This window comes from Chiloscyllium plagiosum, unplaced genomic scaffold, assembly GCF_037043375.1.
Source record: "Chiloscyllium plagiosum isolate Xiang-an unplaced genomic scaffold, Cpla_swu_hap1 HiC_scaffold_7, whole genome shotgun sequence".
Taxonomy (NCBI): Eukaryota; Metazoa; Chordata; class Chondrichthyes; order Orectolobiformes; family Hemiscylliidae; genus Chiloscyllium; species Chiloscyllium plagiosum.
Genome location: NW_028270145.1, coordinates 11,235,486 through 11,260,738, shown reverse-complemented (window position 1 = coordinate 11,260,738; position 25,253 = coordinate 11,235,486). Strand labels below are relative to the sequence as shown.

At 41.3% G+C, this 25,253-nt stretch overlaps 1 protein-coding gene across 1 annotated transcript in view; it reads right to left on the bottom strand.

The window, feature by feature from the left end:
• The window catches only part of LOC122551895 (nmrA-like family domain-containing protein 1), a 76,605-nt gene that overhangs the window by 30,398 nt on the left and 20,954 nt on the right, over positions 1-25,253 (bottom strand). The window contains exon 2 of the mRNA XM_087988712.1: positions 7,857-8,095. Coding sequence (XP_087844838.1) covers positions 7,857-8,072 — 216 coding nt within the window. The 5' untranslated portion in view covers positions 8,073-8,095. The remainder of the gene's footprint in view (positions 1-7,856; positions 8,096-25,253) is intronic.

Below are 25,253 nucleotides of genomic sequence, written 5' to 3'. Positions count from 1 at the left end.
CACCCTCTTCCCATACCTCTCAATCCTTTTAGCCACCAGGGCCATGTCCAACTCCCTGTTGAATATATCTGATGAACTAGCCCCAGTTTCCTGTGGGAGAGAATTCCCCAGGTTCACAACTCTCTGAATGAAGAAATTCTTCCTCATCTCAATCCTGAATGGCTTACTCCTTATTCTTAGACTGTGACCCCATGTTCTGGACTTCCCCCAATATCGGGTACATTCTTCCCATAGCTTGGCTGTCCAGTCCCATCAGGATTTTATATGTTTCGATGAGATCCCTCCTCATTCTTCTAAATTCGAGCAAATACAAGCCCGGTCAATCCAATCTTTTCTCATATGCTAGTCGTGCCATCCCAGGAATCAGTCTGGTCAACCTTCGCTGGACTCCCTCAATTACAAGAATGTCCTTCCTCAGACTAGGAAACCAAAACTGCACACAATGCTCAACGTGTGATTCACCAAGGCCCTGTATAACTGCAGCAAGACATTCTTACTCCGGTACTCAAATCCTCTCACTATGAAGGCAGGCATGTCATTACGCCTTCTCACTGTTTGCTGTACCTGCATGTCAACCTTCGAGCCACTGTTCCATCAGGACACTCATTGCACCTCACCCTTTCCTAAACTGCAACCATTCAGATAAAAATCTGCTTTCCTGTTTTTGCAATGAAAGTGAATAACCTCATATTTATCCACATTATATTGCACTTGGCAAGTATTTGCCCACTCAGCCAGTCTATCCAAGTCACCCTGCAACCTCTTAACATCCTTGTCACAGCATACAGAGTCATCTGCAAATTTGAAGATATTGCAATCAATTCCTTTATCCAAATCGGTAATTTGACATTAAAACAGCGAATTGAAGAGTTTTCAGAAACGATTTACCAGAATGTTGCTGGAAATGGAGGGTTTGAATTATCTGGATAAGCTGGGACTTTTTTTCATTTGGTGAGGGTGACCTTACAGAGGTTTATAAAATCATGACAGGCATAGATAGAGTGGATAGCTAAGGTCTTTTCTCTAGGGTGGGGGAGCTCAAAACCAGGGGGCATATTTTTAAAAGGTGAGAGCGGAAAGATTTAAGGAGGACCTGAGGGTCAACCTTTTCACACAGAGGGTGGTTCTATGTGGAATGAACTGCCAAATGAAGTCATCAATACAGGTACTGTTATAACATTTAAAAGACATTTGGATAGGTACGTGAACAGGAAAGGTTTAGAGGGATATGGGCCAAATGTAGGCAAATGGGAATAGTTTACTTTTGAAACTTGGTCGGCATGGACAAGTTGGACCGAAGGGTCTGTTTCTGTGCTGTATGACTCTATGACATTGAGACCACTTGTGGTGCATCATGTAATTCCAAATTCCCTGTATCAAGATCACTTGCATTACATACTATAACTATCAACCTTACATATTGACATCAATTCTAGGATATATCACAACCATCTCCTCTTCCAAAAAGTCAACAAATGTTCTTTCTAGAACACTGAAGGTCATCCATTACTTGGCACTTGCAACACTTCACCCAGCTCACCCCTACTCTCCACACAAGAGACTATGCTCACACCATGCTCCAACGTCACCTCTTCCTACCCCAATCTCCTCCCCATTTGTCTCTCTATCCCCACCAATCTTTACCCCATTTATTTCTTCCACCAAATAAAAAAAAATTCAAATTTTCCATTGTGTAGCGTGGTTGATTTCCTCATGTCTCTATGTCAGATCTCAGCCACATACCAGATTCCTTGCCCACCTGGCATCAGCTTCAATGACTACTTTCAATCTGCCCCTATCTTTGCTGATTGCTGCTGTGAAATATGTCCTTCTTAGATATGCAGGGAATGCTATGGGTAGCATTAGGTTATTTTAGAATATCGAATACCAGAAAGGGAAGATGACATTCACTGCTCTGAGAATTCTGGACAGTGTCACTACATGCAAGAATGATACCAGGGCAATGGTATGGTCACAATGTTCCCTGTCTGGGAAAAATGGTGAAAACGACATTGCACAGGTAGGATTTACTACCTATTTGGTTAAATAATTTGAAGTCTACATCAGGTAGTAGTAAGAGAAGTTGCTTTTGCTGCTAATGTGGAGCAGGTTGTCATACCTTACTGGTAGTGTGCTGGAAATCAAACCCTGTTATTTCTGAAGCCATCACAGAAGTTAAAGATTCGGTCAAAGCATACAAGATTCCTCAATCTGCCCAAATGTTTAGACTCAGGCAAAAATAAAACATGAACTAAGTTTCTATACTCAGTAAAAAGTTTGATTAATTACAAAGAAATAGATTCTAGCTACAAGTAAACAACCACGAACTGTTGACATATAACTCTACTAGATCTAACCCCTTCATAAAACTCCACCTTGCACACATATAGGATGAATAATATTGGTGTTACAGATGGGGGGCACAAGTGGGAAGACAGTTAAATGCCCTGACCCTCCAAGGTCATTGACATGATGCTTGTTTGGGCTTAGTGTTCTTCAAACTTCTTCTCCAGGTACTTTTCAGTTCCTTGCAGCAGGCACAGAGTGACTGGTTCACTGACTTATTGGTTAAAAGAAACAGTTTACAGTCGCTGGTGGGCGGGAATATGGGCTTTCTGCAGGCATTTATTTTACTGCAGGGAAGACACTTCACCTCCCCTTCCAGAGGCTGATCAACTACCCAGAAGCCAATCACATAATTATTAGCAGGCAGATGGTCTTTGCCATCTGTAGCTCTGCCTACTCGCTGCCAGCCAAATTACCTTTTATACATACCTCCTGATTCCACCCCATTTGCAATCAACCTCACCACTAGTTGAATAAAGCAGCGTGTAAATATCATTTACAATGAGTTTCAGAAACTTACTTTTAAAAAGTGCAACAATCCTTCCACAATCCTCATTTTAAAAAGGAATCAAGCTTTTTCAGGCCATAACAAAACTACCACAAAACAAAAAGATATAGTCTTTACAAGCAGAAAGAGAGAACAGGCATTAACAAGAGCACATTAGGGTTGGCAATCTGAAAAAAAGACAGGTGAGATGGGGAGTAATTTCAAAAGTATATAAATAAAGTCAAATATCTATGGAGAGGAACCAGGAGAATTTTGAAAATAATATACTGTAGTTTCTTTGAGCAAAATAAATTTTCAACAAGTAAGCTATTCCATGTACTGCATCTTTTTTTGTAATCCAATTGCACTAGTTGAAGATAACCTCTTTAAAAGCCAACAATCCCATTCCAGCAAGAAAAATAATTAATGAAAAAGATTTCTGACAGAGCTCTAAGGCTGATTCGCCTGATGGCAATCTGTATATAAAGTACAAGGTAATTCTGTGTATGTTCCTGTTGGAAAGACTATTCTCTTAAGTTGAGAAAACTGCCCTACAGCTGTCTTGGATCTTGTGTTCAATTTTGTTTAACCCAAAATGACCCCAACCTATCATACCAATTGCAGGACTCAAACCACTATAATTGAAGAGTTGAAGTCAATGTTATAACTAAAAATTTGGTTCTATGCCAAATTTTACATCTATATTTCTTGTGTTTTGTAGCACAACCAACCCCGAGCAGAAAGAAACTGGCAAAGACTGATTTTACTTCCTGCAAATCCCTTGTCCTAGGCAGAAATCTACAAAAACACAAGCTAACAGGATCTTCAACTGCCAGGCAAATGTCATCTTTGACTTACAGAAGAATTGTAAAGGTGACATGCTGACACACTGCTAGTTATAAAACATTATATCACCCAATAGTACAATGCATTTTAGTGGGCGCACACGAAAATATTCTGATTTCAGCCATGCCAGCGTGGAAAGAGCCATTTCCACAAATTTCTTTACACCAAAGCAAGTTACAATGTGGAACTCTCTGTTAATGCTGAACGGACAAATTATTTTGGACATAAATTCGATAGGTTTCTATGAGAGAAACACTAAGGGTATGGGGCTCAAGCAGGGCAGTAAGGATGGACTAGACATATGTAAGATAAATACCTGGCTCAATGAGAGGCACAGGAAGGAGACGTCTCGGTATCATGAGGTATTGACACCAGGACTAGGGCAACAGTCTATTGGGATGGGGCTCTACTTAACTAGACATGAACTAGTATTCTACAAATCATACAACTGAAACTACAAATAGGACTTAAAACACAGAGCTGAAGTTTGGGCTGGAGATGGGTTGGCTGGTCGTGGAGGGGCTACAAAGATTTAGAATACTAAAGAAAGAAAGTGAAGTCATGGAGCAGTGTAATGATTTGGGTCAAAACAAACAAAACAGGACAGCAAAGGATAGAGAGTTTAACATTAATTGTGCCTTAGCATATAAGGTCCATATAATGAATGGTGGTTAAAAAAGAAACATCTATAATAAGATAGACAAACTAGCAGCAAAAATAGAGGTGAATGGATTTGATACAACGATCACAACAGAAACACAGTCACCGAATGATGAGGGGATTGGGGAGAAATTAGGAGAACTGCATGAGACAGCCAGAGAGAAACTTCCCGTCAAGAGCAAACGTCCCAATTTTCAACGAAGTGTTGAATGACAAGATGAACTTCTTGCTAGTGAGCAGCGAGAGGTCTATTTGTATGCATTAACATCCTCATTATTACTTAAATTTGTCTACTTGATATACAGTTTCCCAATCTCACATCCCATAGATAAAAACTAGATGGCAACATGAAAGTCAGAGCAAATACCTATCCACTCCTGCTTGAAATTTGCTCCTTCAGACCTCCATCGGTCATCAGCATCTCACTGAATGCTCCATGGACACAACCTGCATCCCCCAGCTTCCAGCAGGGTCACCCAGGTTCCTTTAGCAAAGATAGATGCCAACTGCCCACTGTCCAACATGTCCAGGGCAACTGTAGACTGCCAACACCTGACTGGGTGCACTTCAAAGATGGCACCAGGAATCCCAGGACAGATAATGTTGAAATAAGTAGTTAATAAGACCTGTAACAATACTAAACATTGTAGAAATCATTAAACAAGAAATAATTGGAAAGTTAAGGTACTTCAACCTTTATAAAGACAAGATAAACCAAATTATCAAAAATAGCCTGGAGGACAGGTTTGTAGAATGCTTTCATTTCCGAATATGTTGTGGAGCTAACTAGGGCTGAAGCTACTTTTGATCTCGTATGAGTGAGATAGATCCATACATGGGTCACAAGAACAATTAAAGGTAGTATTAGATTAAAAGAAGAGGCTTATAAAGTTTAAGAATAAGACTAAACCTGAGGATCGCAAGTGTTTTATAAATTAGTAAAGGATGCGCAAAACATTGAGAAAAAGGGTAACAAAAAATGAAAGTGAACTAGCCATGCATGTAAAAATAGATTGTACAAGCTTTTAAGCATACAATAAAAGAGGAAGGTAGCCCCTGAGAGGTAGAGACAAAGGAAGTTACATGGGGAATGAGATATCGCAGAGATGTTGAACGCCTACATCTGTCTTCAGTAGAAAATTCAAATTACATACCAGAAACAAAAGGGTAATTAAATGGTTAATATGAATGAAGAATTGAAGTAATTAGAATCAGCAGAAAGATGTATCACCGAAACATGTGGAATGAAAAGCTGCCAAATCCCCATCACATGATTGACTATTTCCCAGGGTTCCAGATGAGATAGTTGTTGAGATGGTGTATGAATCCATCAGACTCCAGAAAGTTCCCAGTAGTTTGTAAGGGTTAGCAAATGTAATGCCACTATTCAAGAATGGGGAGACAACAGAAGCACAGAAAGAGTTATAAGCCAATTAGCCTAATATCACTCATTAGGAAAATGCTGAAATCCATTCTTCAGCATGTCTTACTAATGCATTGGCAAAAGTGAGGACTGCAGATGCTGGAAACCAGAGTTTAGATCAGAGTGGTGCTGGAAAAGCACAGCAGGTCAGGCAGCATCCGAGGAGCAGGAAAATTGACATTTTGGGCAAAAGCCTTTCATCAGGAATGGAGGCAGGAAGCCTCCAGGGTGGAGAGATAAATGTGGAAGGGGGGGGGGGGGGAGGTTTGCAACTGGGGAGAAGGTAGCAAAGAGTACAATAGGTGAATGGGGGTGGGGATGGAGGTGATAGGTCAGAGGGAAGGGTGGAGCAGATGGGTGGGAAGGGAGATTGGCAGGTAGGACAGGTCATGAGGGCAATGCTGAGCTGGAAGGTTGGAACTGGGGTAAGGTGGGGGAAGGGAAATGAGGAAACTGGTGAAGTCCACATTGATGCCCTGGGGTTGAAGGGTTCCGAACACTTGACCGCGGAACCCTTCAACCCCAGGGCATCAATGTGGACTTTACCAGTTTCCTCATTTCCCTTCCCCCACCTTACCCCAGTTCCAACCTTCCAGCTCAGCATCGCCCTCATGACCTGTCCTACCTGCCAATCTCCCTTCCCACCCATCTGCTCCACCCTTCCCTCTGACCTATCACCTTCATCCCCACCCCCATTCACCTACTGTACTCATTGCTACCTTCTCCTCTCTCTCCCCACCCCCCCATTTATCTCTCCACCCTGGAGGCTTCCTGCCTCCACTCCTGATGAAGGGCTTTTGCCTGAAATATCGATTTTCCTGCACTTCAGATGCTGCCTGACCTGCTGTGCTTTTCCAGCACCACTCTGATCTAAACCTTGTCTTAATAATGCGTTTTAGCAATCATTGTTAATCAGATGGTCAACATGGTTTTAAAAAAGATATACTGTATTTGACAAATTTATTAGAATTTTGTGAGGACGTAACTCATATGGTGGATAAAGGGAATGCCATCAGATGTAACATACTTGGACTTCCGAAAGGCACAAAGTGCCTTACAGAAAACTTAATATGCAAGTTCAGACCTAATGGAGTGTGGGATAATACCTTGTCATGTGTGGAACATTGGATAATGGACTGGAAGCAGACAGGAGAGATAAAAAGAGCATTTGTAAGTTGTAATTGGTAAAATGCCATAAAAATCAATGCCAGGGCTTCACCAATTCACAATTCATGTTAATGACTTTGAAGATGAGATTTGAGAGTAGTGCATCCAGGTTTGCTGACAAGACAAAGCGAGGCAGGAATGCAAACTATAAGGAGCACTTAAAGAGGTTTCAAAGAGATATAGGTAGTTTAAGTGAGTGGACAACAAGGTGAGAGATGGAATAGAATGTGGTCAAATGTGAGGTTATTCGCCTTAATAATAGAAAGGCATAATACTTTTTATAACGTGGGCAATGTTTAATTTTTGAGAGACTCTTGTAAGGAAGCAGAAGGTTAGCATGCAGGACTAACAAACAACCAGGAAAGCAAACATTGACTTATTGCAATGTGTGAAGTACAAGAACAAGAAAGTCTTTCTACAATTGTGTTGAGCTTTTGTGAGGCAAATTTGGGGACAGTAATGTGTGCAATAGTTGGTCTCCAAACGTGAAAAAAAAACTTGCCCTGGAAGTCCAGTAGATTCGATCCTGGGATGAAAAATTTGTCCTATGGTGAGAGACTGAGTACATTTGGCCTTTAATTTAGAAGATTTTAGGTGATCATATTGATAAATTCAGAAGGGGCTTGACAGGGCAAACACTGGAAATTGTTTTGTCTTCCTGGAGAAGCTAAAACACATGGGCACAGTCTGAGGGGAAGGGGACAATTGTTTTTAGGAATAAGGAGGAAAACCATGACCAGGACAAATTAGGGTTCATTGATACTCGTCCTGGGTCCCACTATGTTATCAGCATACAGGAGCAGATTTTCAATCACTTCATGACAATAGCTTTTTGTTTTACAGCTGTTTTCTTTCTGGTCTGTAGGGAAAATAAATATATGCAACCATGAGGCGGGGGCTCAGTTTTGTACGTAATTTCCTTCATACCTGCTGGAGTTCTCTATCTTTGTCCATATACTCCCAGTAGTCTGTGACTAAGAAGACTCCATATACGTCTTTCAGTGCTTCCAACAGGCTCTTTTCATTGTCCAGGTCAGCTTTCACAATCTCAGCTCCAAGATGTTTTAATTCTTGAACTGCTTTTTTTCTTGGGTTCCGAGTAATAGCTCTTACCTTGAATGAACCATCCTTCAATAGGGCCATCGCCACTGACCCACCTTGATATCCTGCCCAAGATGAAAAATGTCCATTAATTTTATTCGTGGGGAATGTCCACAACTTGAATCTTTCATAGTAAGTACAAAGGAATTGTTTTGGAACTCTTGTTTATCTGTTCCTCTACCTTTAAGGCCACCAAGCCCAATGAATAAAAATCTGTTCATCCACTTGCTTAAATGCTCCCTTGGAAGAAGTGCTGTACACAGCCTAAGGCTAAATAGAGGCTAATTTCTAAGTCTCAGTGAAGCATGCCTTTTGAAATCAGGTCTTACTTGTTTATTGATGGGTTCACTATCTGTTAATTTTGGAGACAGTGAGGTCTGCAGATGCTGGAGATCAGAGTTGAGTGTGTGTTGCTGGAAAAGCACAGCAGGTCAGGCAGCATCTGAGGAGCAGGAAAATCGACATTTCGAGCCAGAGCCCTTCATCAGGAATGAGGCTGGGAGCCTCGAGGATGGACAGATATATGGGAGGGGGGCTGGGGCTGGGAGAATGTAGCTGAGAGTCCAGTAAGTGAATGGAGGTGGGGGTAAAGGTGATAGGTTGGAGAGGAGGGTGGAGCAGATGGGTGGGAAGGAAGATTGACAGGTGGGACAGGTCATGAGGGCAGTGCTGAGCTGGAAGATTGGAACGGGGGTAAGGTGGTGGGAGGGGAAATGAGGAAACTGGTGAAGTCCACATTGATGCCTTAGGGTTGAAGGGTTCCGAGGTGGAAGATAAGGCATTCTTCCTCCAGGCGTCGGGTGGTGAGGGAGTGGCGATGGAGGAGGCCCAGGACCTGCATGTCCTCGGCAGAGTGGGAGGGGGAGTTGAAATGTTCAGCCACGAGGTGGTCGGGTTGATTGGTGCAGGTGTTCCAGAGATATTCTCTAAAGCGCTCTGCAAGAAGGCATCCAGTCTTCCCAATGTAGAGGAGACCGCATCGGGAGAAACAGATACAATAAATGCTGTGTGGAAGGACAGGTGAAACTTTGATGGATGTGGAGGCTCCTTTGGGGTCTTGGACAGAGGTAAGGGGGGAGGTACGGGCGCAGGCTTTGCAATTCCTGTGGTGGCAGGGGAAGGTGCCAGAAGGGGAGGGTGGCTTGTTGGGGGAACGTGGACCTGACAGGTGGTCACGGAGGGAACAGTCTTTGAGGAAAGTGGATAGGGGTGGGGAGGGAAATATATCCCTGGTGGTGGGGTCCATTTGTAGGTGGCGGATGATGCCATTTATGCAGAGGTTGGTGGGGTGGAAGGTGAGGACCAGGGGTGGTGGGGGGGCTTATGCCCGAAATGTCGACTCTCCTGCTCCTTGGATGCTGTCTGACCAGCTGTGCTTTTCTAGCACCACATTCTTTAACTCATTATTTACTTGGCCCTGCATTGTGTGATCAGAGACAGTTTTGTAATCTGAAGGTCAAGCTTTCACTGGATTATTTTAAGCCTAGAGCAGATCTCTGGAATCCCTGACAGTTTCCCTTGTTTACCAGAATAAGGAAGGTCATAGGTTTGATCCTGAGGTAGCTAGGCATTGCGTTAAGCCTCAGTGCCAGGAGCAAATCACTCAGACTCCTGTGGCTGGATTTTATGTGCTCCATTGGGACGGGCTTGGAATGCATTGGAGACTGCAATGTACCAAGGGAAGGCCAGTGGGAGGTGGAGGGGGTTTGGTGGTGTTGCTGATTGGGAGGTGGTCATACCATTGTCTTTCTGCCACCATGTGAGAGATGATGAACTTCCTGTCTTCAGCTCAACTTCAAGTTATCAACAATTGGTGTGTGTGTGTGTGTGTGGTTTTGTTTCTGGAAAGACCACCAGTCAAAGCTGGGTAATTGGTGCCGATCCCTTCCTTCAGGTACAATCCTAAAGCAGCCATGAGACACACAGGCACAGTTGAGACTGAGGAATTGCTAGCTGTCATGTCCTAAAAAGGTGACCCCTAATTTTAAATAAGTGCCCCTAGTTCTTTGCTCACCCAAAAGGAGAAACAGTTTTTCCACGTTCACCTTGTCAAGATATTTCAGGATGGTATAGAACTTCAATCAAGGCACTCCTCACCTTTCTAAATCCCCAGCCTCCCCTGCCTATCACCACACCCACAGTCACCCAATGGATGCTGCCAACCGTGAAGTTGTGCCCAACTTGAGTCTATTCCTTCAAAATGGCGAAGGAAAGAAGGTAGCTGGACAAAAGTAAAATTACTGATTGATTCAAAATGAATGAATCTGAAACCTAAGATTTAAACTGTGTCAGTTTCTATTTTAAGCAGATCCTTTAATCAGTGCCTTCTTTAGGACTTTCAGCGTTCCCTCCACAATGATATTCAATAAGCTGCAGCTTTGCTCTTTTCAAAGCAGGGGCTCTGATTTCCAGCAGAAGTTATTTTAGGCGTGATAACAACAATCGATAACTGCTTGTCACTTTGATTACATGATCTGAGTCACTTGCTCCGATAGTGTTTGTATCCCCAAATGCAATTACTGATACAACTTCACTGCAAGGCTATCCAAATGACACTTAATTTAATCATTACCACTTTAACTTGCGCATTCAAGTTTTGAACAAAAATGTAAAAGAATATCTAATTTGATTCTTCACTGAAAAGCTGTGAACTGATGGAAGTTGGATGATTGTATAAACTCCACATCTTCCACATTTTCCCTTGATCAAGAGGACAATTAGGTGCCAATGCTTGAGCTGCACTTTAAGCAATAAATTCAGTAGAAGCTTTAACAGATAATTGTCCAGCCTGTGGTGGCTGTCATTCATTATAAGAAGCACTTGTTTGTTAACACTTCCTCACTTGCAGTATGGCTGTGATTTGTGTGGGAAATTGCTGGCTTCAACCCACACAGTGATTGTTGTTACAGTCATCCATGATAGCACTGATTCATGAACTTAATAGATACCCTTGAGAAATTAATTGCTCTGCAATATGTCATACATATATTGATATCAAGATTATTGATTAAAAAGATGATTACATGTCATTTTATCAATCTTCTTCTGCATGGCAAGCATTCTCTTCCAGAGGTTGCATTTAAACTATTATCTCAATGTCAGAAAATTACCTTATAGAATATTAAATTAAGAACTGAAAGAACTGCAGATGCTACAAATTAGAAACAAAACCAGAAATTGCTGGAAAAGCTCAGCAGGTCTGGCAGCATCCTCAGAAGGGTTCTGAGTTTTTAGGAAAGGACACTGGATCCAAAACATTAACTCTGATTTCTCTCCACGGATGATGATGCCAGACCTGCTCAGTTTTTCCAGCAATTTTGTTTTGTGTTACAAAACATTAAGGTGTTTTGTCCTGATAGTGTTCTAAAAGCAAAATCTTTCTGGAAGATTACCAAAGCCAGTCTGAAGGAGGCTTTGTTTTCACTTGAAGAGATTAGGACATTATTAAGGTCGATTAAGAGATTATTTATCACCATTTGGAAAGAGAAAATAAAACAATGTGCAAAGGATGACCCAAAGTGCTTCACGGCAAGTTAACTGCGTTGAATTGTAGCTATCATTAGAGTATATCAGGTAGCCAAAATGACAATCTATTAAAGGATTTAAAGATGACAACAAATATTTAATACTTGAGATACTGGGGGTTGGAAAGCTGAGGTAATTTAACAAAGGCTGTTAGAAGTCATGCTTTCCATATATTATAGTAATCAATATTGTCACCACAAACTGTAAGACCAGATAGATTGCTGCATTTGGACTAAAGATATCCTTTTCAATCATGGTTCACAGTCCCTTGATACAGACAAGAACAACAGCTGAAGATCAATGTTATGGGTTAGGCAAAGCTACCAGGATCATGGATGAGAAGAGAATCTAGATGTTGACACAGATCAGGAAAAGAGTTATATAGCTCCATGAATGTCCCCATAAACATTGTAGTCTGCTTCTTCTGGCATGGCTTTGCTATGCAAAGAAGAACAGCTAAGGAGTTGTAAGTAGGTACCTGGAATTAACTAATAGCATAGTAGGGCATCTGATCGCTGAAGAATTCCATACGTAACATATTGGAAGAGAGGAAAAATCTTAAAATGAACAAATGTTGAAAATAGCTTCTCTTAAATGCCTGTACCCAAATAATGCAGTCCTCTTCACTTGCCAGGTAAAAAGGAACAATGAGATACACTGACTTCATCAAGTACCATGGACAATCTTTCATACTTCGACTACTGTTTCATGATACCTCATTCAAGATGAGTTCTCAGACCATCTTTGAAATACCTTTCCTCTAATTTTATCTTCCATGTTGTGTGTGTATGATCCTATGATTGTTCTCCCTGATCTCTATCCTGATCACACTAAATAACACTCCACTGTACGTGTTTAAGAATTTTGTGACTTCGGAGAAAATTAGAGTGTGATACACAAATGGAGAAAGCAGCCATCACCTTTGCTGACTTGTGAAATGTGCTGATACTAAGGAACAAAGTGCAGGTTATGTGGCTGGTATTCTCAGCACTTTGTGTATGGCTGTGAAAAAGCAGATGACTTCCAGGTATCAGGAAAGAAAGCTCAACTACTTTCTTACTTGTTGTTTGCTGCACACTATGAATTTTTAAATGGAGGAATAAAATCATAACTATGGCTGTTCTCTCAAGAGCGAATTGCCCAAGTATGTTAGCGCAAATCATGCAGAGGCAATGTTGTTGGGCTACATACGTTCACAGGATGAAGACCGTCCTTAATACTGGCAATGGACCCCATGCATCATGCCAAAACTGGGCAAGAAAATGTGCAATTTATTATCACCTAGTGCCCTTTATCAGTTGACTAGTCAGTACGTCTCCATTACGAACACCACTTAGAAGAAGCAGTGAGTGTTGCAAGAGCCCTAGGTAGTTGACTTCAATACCCATTACCAAGACAGCACAGTCATACCACTCCTGACCAGGCTGGCAGAGTCCTGAGAGCATATCCGCCAGACTGGCCCTGTAGCAAGTAATGAGGTAACCAACAAGAAAGAAAATCTTAATTAATGTAATGAACTTCACCCTCAACATTCATTGAGTCATAGAGATGTACAGCACAGAAACAAACCCTTCGGTCCAACTCATCCATGATGACCAGATATTCCAACCCAATTTAATCCCACCTGCCAGCACCTGGCCCATATCCCTCCAAACCCTTCCTAGTCATATACCCATCCAGATGGTTTTTAACTGTTGCAATTGTACTAGCCTCCAACACTTCCTCTGGCAGCTCATTCCACACATGTACACCCTCTGAGTGAAAACGTTGCCTCTTAGGTCTCTTTTACATCTTTCCCCTCCCACTACTAGTTCTGGACTCCCCCATCCCAGGGAAGAGACATTGTCTATTTCCCCTAACCATGCCCCTCTTGCTTTTATAAACCTCGATAAGGTCACCCCTCAGCCTCCGACGATCCAAGGAAAACAGCCCCAGCCTATTCAACCTCTCCCTACAGCTCAAAACCTCCAAGGTAAAAACAATGATTGCAGATGCTGGAAACCAGATTTTGGATTAGTGGTGGAAGAGCACAGCAGTTCAGGCAGCATCCGTGGAGCAGCAAAAATCCTTCAACCCTAGCAACATCCTTGTAAATCTATTCAGAACCTCCTTCCGATAGGAAAGAGATCAGAATTTCAAACAACATTCCAAAGGTGGCCTAACCAATGTCCTGTACAGCTGCAACATGACCTCCCAACTCCTGTACTCAATACTCTGACCAATAAAGGAAAGCATACTAAATGGCGCCTTCACTATCCTATCTACCTGTGAATACACTTTAGGAACTATGAACCTGCTCTCCAAGGTCTCTTTTTTCAGCAACACTCCATAGGGTCTTACCAGTAAGCGTATAAGTCCGGCTAGGATTTGCTTTCCCAAAATACAGCACCTTGCATTTATCTAAATTAAACTCCATCTGCCACTCCTAAGTGCATTGGCCTATCTGATCAAGACCCCGTTGTAATCTGAGGTAACCTTCATCGCTGTCCGCCTGCAAACTTACTAACTATATCTCTTATGCTCACATCCAAATCATTTATATAATTGACAAAAAGTAGTGGACTCAGCACAGATCCTTGTGGCACTCCACTGCTCACAGGCCTCCAGTCCTGAAAGCAACCCTCCACTACCACTCTCTGTCTTCTACCTTTGAGCCAGTTCTGTATCCAAATGGCTAGTTCTCCCTGTATTCCATGAGATCTAACCTTGATAATCAGTATCCCATGGGGAACATTAGATTAGATTAGATTAGATTACTTACAGTGTGGAAACAGGCCCTTCGGCCCAACAAGTCCACACCGCCCCGCCGAAGCGCAACCCACCCATACCCCTACATTTACCCCTTACCTAACACTACGGGGAAACCCACACAGACACGGGGAGAATGTGCAAACTCCACACAGTCAGTCGCCTGAGGCAGGAATTGAACCCGGGTCTCTGACGCTGTGAGGCAGCTAACCACTGTGCCACCATGCTGCCATTGTTGAATGTCTTACTGAAGTCCATAGAGATCTAATCCACTGCTCTGCCCTCATCAATCTTCTTTGTTACTCCTTCAGAAAACTCAATCAAGTTTGTGAGACATGATTTCCCATGCACAAAGCCATGCTGACTATCCCTAATCAGTCCTTGCCTTTCCAAATACATGTACATCCTGTCCCTCAGGATTCCCTCCAACAACTTACCCTCCATTGATGTCCAGCTCACCAGTCTATAGTTCCCTGGCTTGTCCTTACCACCTTTCTTAAACAGTGGCACCACGTTAGCCAACTTCCAGTCTTCCAGCACCTCACCTGTGACTACCGATGATACAAATACCTCAGCAAGAGGCCCAGCAATCACTTCTCTAGCTTCCCACAGAGTTCTAAGGTACATCTGATCAGGTCCTGGGGATTTATCCACTTTTATTCATTTCAAGACATCCAGCACTTCCTCCTCTGTAATATCGACATTTTTCAAGATGTCACCATCTATTTCCCTACATTTTATACCTTCAATGTCCTTTTCCACAGTAAACACCACCATTGCAGACAAATCTGTTCATGGCTATAATAGGTGGAAGATCACTATTCAGTGTTTGTTGAGACAAAGTTCCATTTCACACTGAATATACCCTAATTTGTGCTGTGTGGCAAAACAACCACGCTAAAGAGGATGGAGTTTGAAGACAGCTAACAACTCAAAATGGCATCTATAAGTTTACTATGGGCATCAGCAGCAGCAGACCTGTATTCTCCCACAACTCGTGACCCTTTGACCTGGTATATCCTTCACTTCATCATTAGTCTCAAGCCAGGGTCAACCCTGCTTCAGGAGAGTGCAGAAATGCATACCAACAGTTGCACCAAGTTAAACCTAAAGATGTATGCCAATCTGGTGAAGTTACAACATAGGAGTGCTTGCATTTCAAACAGTGGAAGCAGCATGTGGTAGACAAAAGCAAACACACAGCCAGCAATTCAGACCCTGCAGTCCTTCAGTATCCTATCATGAATGATGGGTGGACAATGAAAAATCTAACAAGAGGTTCCACAAAGATCCTCCTCGGCAACAGGGTAGCCCAACACTTCAGATAAGAAGTGTTTATCAACATCTACAGCCAGGAATGTTTAGTAGATAATACATCTCAACTTTCTCTGAGATCTCCAAGACCATAAATGTCAGTCTTCAGCCAATTCAGTATACTGTACAATACACAATATCATATAATGCACTGGAAGCTGCAAAAGCTATAGGCACTGACAACATCCTGATGATAACACTAAAGATTGTGTTAAAACTAATTGTGCCCCTAGCCAGACTGTTCCAATACAAATATGGCAAATAGATGATGCTATCTATTGTTCAACTGTTTTAGTGGATTATAAGTAAAGATGTCATAACTTATAATCAGATAAACAAGGAACTAGGAGAGAAGGTAACAAAAAATGCTAATCACCAGAACCCATACTTTCATACATCAGACTCAGCCAGCAATGCCTTTCTCTTAAGTGGCAGCCTCACACCTGGCTCAATGTGCACACAAAAAAGCACTCAGTGAGCATTATGCTCCAAGACACAGTTCCAGTGCTTGTGTTCCTACTATCTTGGAGTTATAGCCCACTTTGGTGCAGTGCTTTTCTTTCACAACCAGGGTGATTTTGGAAGAACTAGTCTGTGTCCACCCTTGGCTATGGTCCCACCATCTTGCACAGATACTGGCCTATTAAAGACTCCATGTTATGGTTTCAAAGCATGTTCTCCCTCATTTGTAATTCAAATATCTTCACCCCAGTGTCCTGAAGTAGGAACTCTCATGAGCTCTAAGTTTCTTATTTTCTGCCTATACAGTAGCCTCACATTTATTATAATGGCTTTATCATTGTTCTAGTTTTAGTTATGTACCGACTAACCTTTACATCTTTATTTCTTTCCTGCTCTCATCTTAGTATTGCTGTGTTGACTACTAAGGTCAATTATCATTTCTTTGTATGCATGGTACACATGGTGTGCTGTTACAATTCCAGTTAATAAACCACAGTTTCTTTTGAATTACTTTTTTATTTGAATTCATTCGCAGGATGGGAGCATTGCTGACTAGGCCAGCATTTAGTGTCCATCCCTAATTGCCCGCAGGAAAGTTAAGAGTTAAACTTATTGCTGGTATCTGGAGTCACATATTGTCCAGACCAGATAAGAATGCCAGTGTCATTCCCTAAAGAACATTACCTGTGTCTCTGGATTAACAGTCTAGCAATAATATTACCAGGCCATGGCCTCCTGTAGGCACAGCTGAAAAAAAAACTTAGACCAAAATATTTTAAAATTGCCTGTTGATGGTGTCTGGGGCCTGAGTAAACCCTTTCCAACTTAATCACCATCTCAATGTGGTGGCACGAGAGTGTGTGAGAGAGTGAATGTGTGTGTATGAGGGTAAGTGTGTGAGAGACTGAGTGTACAAGAGTGAATTGTGTGCATGTGAGAGTACTTGAGGTAGAGTGAGTCTGTGAGAGAGTGAGTTTGAGAGACTGAGTATGTGTGCATCAGTGTGTGAGTGTGACATAATGATTGCATGAGTGATAAAATAAATGGCTGAGTTTGTCAGTGAGTATGTGTGAATGGGGGAATGTGTGTGAGGGACGAGAGTGTGTGTGTGAGAGAAGGACAGAAAGAGAGAGAGAGTGTGTGTGTGTGTGTGTGTGAGACAGTGTGAGTTTTTGTGAGAGTGAGTGTTTGTCAAAGAGAGTGAGTTTTGTGTGAGAATGAGAGATCCAGATAGGATACCCCAAATTATAAAGCTTCCTGGTGAGGATGAATGAGCTGAATAACATTCTATTAGTTTTCATAATTATTTGTTGCACCTTTTTGTATTTCATGCGCTCAGACATCCAATGTAAATTTTCTGTTAACAAAGCCTATTCTTGTGAATATTGCTGCCCAGATTTTTTTTCAGGAACATGCAACGAAGCAGAGCTACAGGTAGCATTATATGAACGACTGAATTGTCTGTAACGTCTGGCACTGCCATGGTTGTAAAGTGTATTATACATAAATCTGAACTTTTGATGTGTTTATAAATAAAAACATGCACAAAAACCAAGAAGATGTGGCAAACCTATCTAAAACAGTTCCCAATTCTGGGCACCTGAAGGATGGGGGTTGATGATGGTTGTGGTGGAGGTGAGTTATGACGGTACAAGAAGCAGATGAATCACCAATGTCCCTGGATAAAACTGGTTTAATATTCGTTTTCAACATTTTCATTAAATTTACAACTAGTTTTCAACTAACTAATCAAAGAAGACTTGCCAAGGTTGTGCCCAGAAAGTAAAGTGGGTGGCACGGTGGCTCAGTGGTTAGCACTGCTGCCTCACAGGACCAGAGACCCGGGTTCGATTCTCGCCTCAGGCAACCGTCTGTGTGGAGTTTGCACATTCTCCCTGTGTCTGCGTGGGTTTCCTCCAGGTGCTCCGGTTTCCTCCCACAGTCCAAAAAAGATGTACAGGTAGGTGAATTGGCCATGCTAAAATTGCCCGTAGTGTTAGGTGAAGGGGTAAATGTAGGGGAATGGGTCTGGGTGGGTTGCTCTTCGGAGGGTCGGTGTGGACTTGTTGGGCCGAAGGGCCTGTTTCCACACTGTAAGCAATCTAATTTAAACAAAAAAACAAATAAACTTTGGATGCTGGGAATCTGAATTGGAAATCCAATTCTGAAGAAGAGTCACTGGACTCAAAACATTAACTCTGATTTCTCTCCACAGATGCTGCTAGACCTGCTGAAATTTTCAATCAATTTCTGTTTTTGTTTCAGGTAACATTTGCTGTTGGTAAGGTTAAGTTTGCACAATAATGAATTGGTGGAATAATGGTGATTGCAGAACACCTTCAGTAGGCGATACATAATAGCTCAAGGAGGCAGTGAGCAACTGAGCGTAGTAATTATTTTAGTCGTGCCTGGATTACCGTGAGAACAAGTAAACAAAAGGTGCCAAAGGGTACAAACATGTCCCAGTGAAGAAACAACACCTTAAAGAGGAACAGGCAATGGAATAAAAAGAATAAATATGCCTAATATACAGTAACTAGATTTTTACTGAGTCTCACTGGAGTCATAAATGATCTGACATTAACAATTTCTCCTCTTTTCTAATGATCTCATCAGGTTTCCTATTGTGCATCAAAAATCTTCATTAATGATTGACTTTTGGCAGCAAGCTATTACATGCACGCACTGCATCCATGATGCATGCAATTTGAGCCATTACATTCTTTCCTAAGTGGCACAGATGGATGTGGTTTTTTTAAAACTAAATTAGTATTGATTATATCACAATTAAAGCCTATCACAACAATCCACAGCTGCAATCAATAATAAAACTACTCAACAGATGACAAACCAGCATTTTTATTATTAGATTACATCCTAAAATTCAGCTGGAGACACAGAAGATTAACACGCGCATGCATCATCCTCCCCAGTTTAACATTACTGATCACTCATTGCTGTCAATAGTATGGTTACTTTGATGCTCATCATTTTTTTTGTCAATCATGTCACAAATCTTTATTGTGAATAACACAAATTTGAAGTTTCCATGGTGAATAGAATATGATTCTAATGAATGAGCATGGAGAGTTTTGTGGCTCAGTGGAGAAAGTCCCAGCCTCTGAGACAGAAGCTCCAGGGGTTCAAGAACCACTCTAAGACTTGATGGCCAAGCAAGGTATAATCTTGGTTCAGTATCTACTTATAAATCCTTCAAATACAAGCATATGGCAGGTGGTAAGAGCGGGAGCCATGTAATAGAAAGAACATTGAAATCTCTACATCATTATTCTTAGCTCTAGACTACAGCATGCATGTAAAAGTGTATATTCCCATATCAATTCAGACCCCTTGAATAACCAATATGGATCACAATGGTGCCAACAGCGGAGGTTTATTGAAATGGATTAGGGTTCCCTTGTTCTCCCATGGTAGAAGTCATTTCATTGTGGTTTGGACCTGCCTTCATAGACAAAACTCATGGAGAAGAAAAATAGCATCTGCAACAGTCCTAAATGGCCAATTTTGATTCTTCTCCATGAATTTTGAATCTTCTCATCCCAAGATTCTTCTTTGGGCTGTTGTAGGCTGCAGCGGGACATTGACAGGATGCAGAGATGGGCTGAGACATGGCAGATGGAGTTCAATCTGGATAAATGCAAGGTGATGCATTTTGGAAGGTCGAATTTGAAAGCTGAGTACAGGATTAAGGATAGGATTCTTGGCAGTGTGGAGGAACAGAGGGATCTTGGTGTGCAGGTACATAGATCCCTTAAAATGGCCACCCAAGTGGACAGGGTTGCTAAGAAAGCATATGGTGTTTTGGCTTTCATTAACAGGGGGATTGAGTTTAAGAGTCGTGAGATCTTGTTGCCGCTCTATAAAACTTTGGTAAGACCGCACTTGGAATACTGCGTCCAGTTCTGATTGCCCTATTATAGGAAAGATGTGGATGCTTTGGAGAGGGTTCAGAGGAGGTTTACCAGGATGCTGCCTGGACTGGAGGGCTTATCTTATGAAGAGAGGTTGACTGAGCTCGGACTTTTTTCATTGGAGAAAAGGAGGAGGAGAGGGGACCTAATTGAGTTATACAAGATAATGAGAGGCATAGATAGAGTCGATAGCCAGAGACTATTTCCCAGGGCAGAAATGACTAACATGAGGGGTTTTAAGCTGGTTGGAAGAAAGTATAGAGGGGATGTCAGAGGCGGGTTCTTTACACAGAGAGTTGAGAGAGCATGGAATGCGTTGCCAGCAGCAGTTGTGGAAGCAAGGTCATTGGGGACATTTAAGAGACTACTGGACATGCATATGGTCACAGAAATTTGAGGGTGCATACATGAGGATCAGTGGTCGGCATAACATCGTGGGCTGAAGGGCCTTTTCTGTGCTGTACTGTTCTATGTTCTATGTTCTAATGGGTTATTAACTAATCAGCTAAAATCCATGGTTGCAGATATTAACATTAGTAATCAGTTGGGTGTATTAGCATGGATGCACAGCCCATGGATAAGACAGCAGTATATGTTTCAAGAGTTGAACACAGACAGGCTTATCGGATACTCAAATGGTCTATCATATAGGGCAGGTTCTCCTGATTTTGAAGCAAGAAGATTGCCCCAAAGTAAGTACGATAAATAGACTGGGTAGAGTTCAGCTGATGTGTATGGAAATTCTTCTTACATTTCCTCAGGCAGACACAATGGACACTGTTTTCAACATAGGGACATTATAATGATGTATGATTTGCTAATATTTGCACTGTACATGGCCTCAAGATACAAAAGAACTTTCTTTCCCAGAACAGTCCCCGAAGATGCATATGGTTCAGCAATGATGGAACTACCAAAAAAAAACCACAATACAGCATCACAATGTTTCAGTCTTCAGAAATGTTAAGTGTAACAACTTGGATCACTGACCTTTTGTGGTTTATGTACTTCCTGAAGTTAAAATTCTGAATTCACATTAGCTACTGGAAGGTCAAATCGATATCAGTAAAAGTCTCAAATTATACTCGTAAAATGTAAATAATTCCTTGGTAATTTGAGAATCTCTTCAATCTTTTGAATCTGAGATCAAAATCAGTCATATTATGATTATTATTCCCATAATATTCCTTTACTTTCAGACTGTTAATTAATTCTAGTTTGATACAATACTCATTATTAAATGTAGTTTTGACAGTTCCCTTATCGACTTCAAAACACATTAGTCTAGGAAATCATCCCAAATATATTAGGAATTCACTGTTTTTATTACTTTGGCTGTTCTGTTTTCCTAGTCTACCTGAAAACTAAAATATCTATCATAACCAAATTATTCTTGATCTATACTTCCTTGATCTGTATATTAATATTTTCCACACTGTGTTTAAGTGTGTCTGAGCTAATTCCAACATCATTTTTGTTGCCAGACAAATCCAAGAAAAATACCAAGATATCGAAAACTCTGTATTGTATTTACTTACCGAGTGACTAAAGCATTTAACTCAGTAAATCATGACACTCTGCAATCTATGCTCTAATGATTTGGATGTCAAGAAACTTTATCATAATCTTGCAACTGCTTCACAACATGATTGTAACTGTCCTGAGTGGGAGATTTGAAATAGATGTTTTTAAAATTTGGTCCAAGGTCAAGCAAGGCCATGCATTAGCCCTATATTATTCCGAATCTACCTGATCGTGGCTATTCACCTTAGAAAGATCAATTGGCCATTGATGTCAGTATTAAATATCATTGAGATGGAAAACATTCTAGCTAAGTTGCTTCTGTGCAATACTAAACTGACCACCATAGATATATATTATCTATAATTACTGAATGATTGCAGGGTTGTTACCCACTCTGCAACAAGTTTGCAAACCACCCACAATATTTTAATTCTACGTGCAATTAACTAGGCCTTTCCTTGAATGTTGCTAAAACAAAACTCATTATCAACTCATATTTAGTTAGCAAATTATTCCATTACCTATCGATAAGAGATTTGAAAATGTGTTGAGAACTACCCATATCTCAGCTGTCAACTCTCTCAAAAAGCCACAGTTGATAAGGTAACCCCAACACTGGATCAGCTGTGCCAGCTCAGCCTTGTACAAACTACAGCAGTGAGTGTTTGACAACAATGACCTCCATCAGTCAACAAATGTCTTAACATACAGGAAGTTGTCATCATCACTTTCCTGTATCACAGCAAGACATGGACTTTGAATCAGTAATACCTGAAGGTGCTAGAGAAATTCCATCCACAATATCAACTGGATTCAATGGCAGGACAATCAAACAAATGCTAGGGACCTCCTTGATGCCAGGTTCACAAGCATTCAGGCAAAATTCAAGCAAAGTAAATATTGATGGCTTATTCATTGTGTGTTCATGGCTGGCCCTTCTTCTTTCCCGACTTGTTTCTGCAGATCTTACAGAATGGAATATTTAGCTCCCAAACGTGAACAGCTTGTATCCAATCTTTATTGGCTACTGTAACATATCCTTTAAGTGAATTTGTGCAACCATGTCACTTGCTTTATTTCTTGTTACATGCATTCATCTAATGAAATTTGCATTGGTGAGCAATGCTATATCCTGCCTATATGTTCACTAGTGTTCCATTCAACTTTTTGGCCAATGCTGGGAGAAAACTGAAATGACAACTGACATATTCATCGTCAGGTGACTGATAAAAATGCAGAGTCAAATTCTCAATAATGTTCTTATTTTGTAAGTGGATTACCCGAGTGAGGTGGAACTATGAAGCCCCAGTTCAATAAGTAGACTATGCTGAACTAACTAGAAGAGCAGAAGAAATGCTATGGTTTGTAAGTAGGTACCAGGAGAAATCAGCCATTTAGCGTCATAGAATCATAGAGATGTACAGTACAGAAACAGACCCTTCAGTCCAACTCATCCATGCCGACCAGATATCCTAACCTAATCTGGTCCCATTTGCCAGCACCCGGCTCATATCCCTACAAACCCTTCCTAGTCATACACCCATCCAGATGCCTTTTAAATGTACCAGCCTCCACCACTTCCTTTGGTAGCTCATTCCATACACACATCACCCTCTGTGTGAAAATATTGTTCCTTATGTCCCTTTTATATCTTTTCCCCTATCACCCTAAGCCTTTGCCCACTAGTTCTGGACTTCTACACCCCAGGGAAAAGCCTATATCTATTTATCCTATCCATGCCCCTCGTGAATTTAAAAAACCTCTATAAGGTCACCCATAGACTCTGACGCTCCAGGGAAACAGCCCCAGCCTATTCAACCTCTTCGTACAGCTCATACTCTCCAACCCTGGCAACATCCTTGTAAATCTTTTCTGAACCTTTTCAAGTTTCACAACATCCTTCCAATAGCAACGAGACCAGAAATGCACGCAATATTCCAAAAGTGACCTAAGCAACATCCTGTACAACCGCAACATGACCTCCCAACTCCTATACTCAATACTCTGACCAATAAAGGAAAGATACTCAATACTCTGACCACCAGTTGGTGAAGTAGGAGACCAGAAACCAATCTATATTCAATTTTAGATTAATTTGCATTGTGATACAAGTGTAAAATGTCTAACTCTACTCCCTCACCAGTGCGAATAAGTGTCTTTTTATGTGTGTGAAATTAAGAAATCATCCAATCAATCCCCTCCAATAATATATATGCAACCTTAAATTATATAATTAACAAATACTGCTCAAGGATGGCTGTTAAAATTGCACATGCAAGATATGTCAGAATAGGACATGGCTTTAACAATGATGCTCACACAGGAGAAAGTGAGGACTGTAGATTCTGGAGATGAGAATCGAGAGTGTAGTGCTGGAAAAGCATAGCAGGTCAGGCAGCATCCGAGGAGCAAGAGAATCGATGTTTCGGGCATAAGCCCTTATGCCCAAAGGGTTTATGCCCGAAACGTCGATTCTCGCTCCTCAGATGCTGTCTGACCTGCTGTGCTTCTTCAGCACCACACTTGTGACAATGATGCCCACATAGTAGAATACTCTCTAGACAAACATTTTTTGGAAGCACACATGAAGAATGGGCACTTTGGCAAAGTACCAAAAAAGAGCAGGTGACTAAGAAATTGTATATTTACCCCTTCTGAAGGGAAAATAAGAAAATTTGCAAAAAGAAAACTTGCTGCCACAGCAAGTTAACATACTGGAAAGTAAAAAAGAAATTACATATAATTACAGCACAGATACCGAGTCAATCACCTTAGTGCCTATAGGCCTAGAAATTATAGAGCATATCCTATTAAGAAAAGACGTTATTAGAACTATAGAGACAACTAACACATTTTCTCAACGTCAATACTTTTATCATCATATTAGATAAAGTTGGCAGAACATCTCAGTTCCCCAAAGTTTAATTAGAGAACCCATAACAAGTGTGAGATCAATTCTTGGGTCCTCTTTTCAGTACTTCATACAGACCTGATATTGACTGAACATTTAATTCTTTGCATAAGCAATACTCCACCAACAAACTAGATATTTCTAAGTCACAAATTCCTGCATTTTGTTAGCATATTGTCAATTAGTGCAAGAAATGGATATTCTTTTGTTTTCATCACAGCATAATAACAAACTTTGAAATAGCCATCTGTCAAATTATTCAGCACTTGTGCATTTTCACTGATGCTTTTTATAGAACAGCAATTTATTGTCACAAGTATTTTTACAAAAGAACATTTTTAAAAGTCGCCATACCACAGAGCCTGTATTAATGACAGAAATCATAGATATGAAGAAAAAAAAGAAAAAATTAAGGCAGAGCTCCTCTCAGATCAACTTCAGTTTAGGGAATGTCAATTAAGACGATGAACGTTGGAGTACCTGAAAGGCACAGCCAAAGAAGACCTCCACAGCAGGACAAGGCCACCAAACCTGGAGACCACCACGCCAAGCCGAAACCACCCCTTCTGGACAACACTGTCATAATGGGAGACCGCCGCTTCAGGATAGAATACAATACTCCATGCCAGGATGAGATCTCCATGCCGGGCCACTAGAATACCTGGAAGCTGCCAAAGACCTCTGCACCATTGAGATTGCCAAACCACGCCAAGCTGAGACTGCTGCACAGGCTGTGCCGGGTTGGAAGCCTCTTCTTCACTGGTCCTGGGGCAGGAGAAAACAGCCTTCCAGCAAAGAAGTTATAAA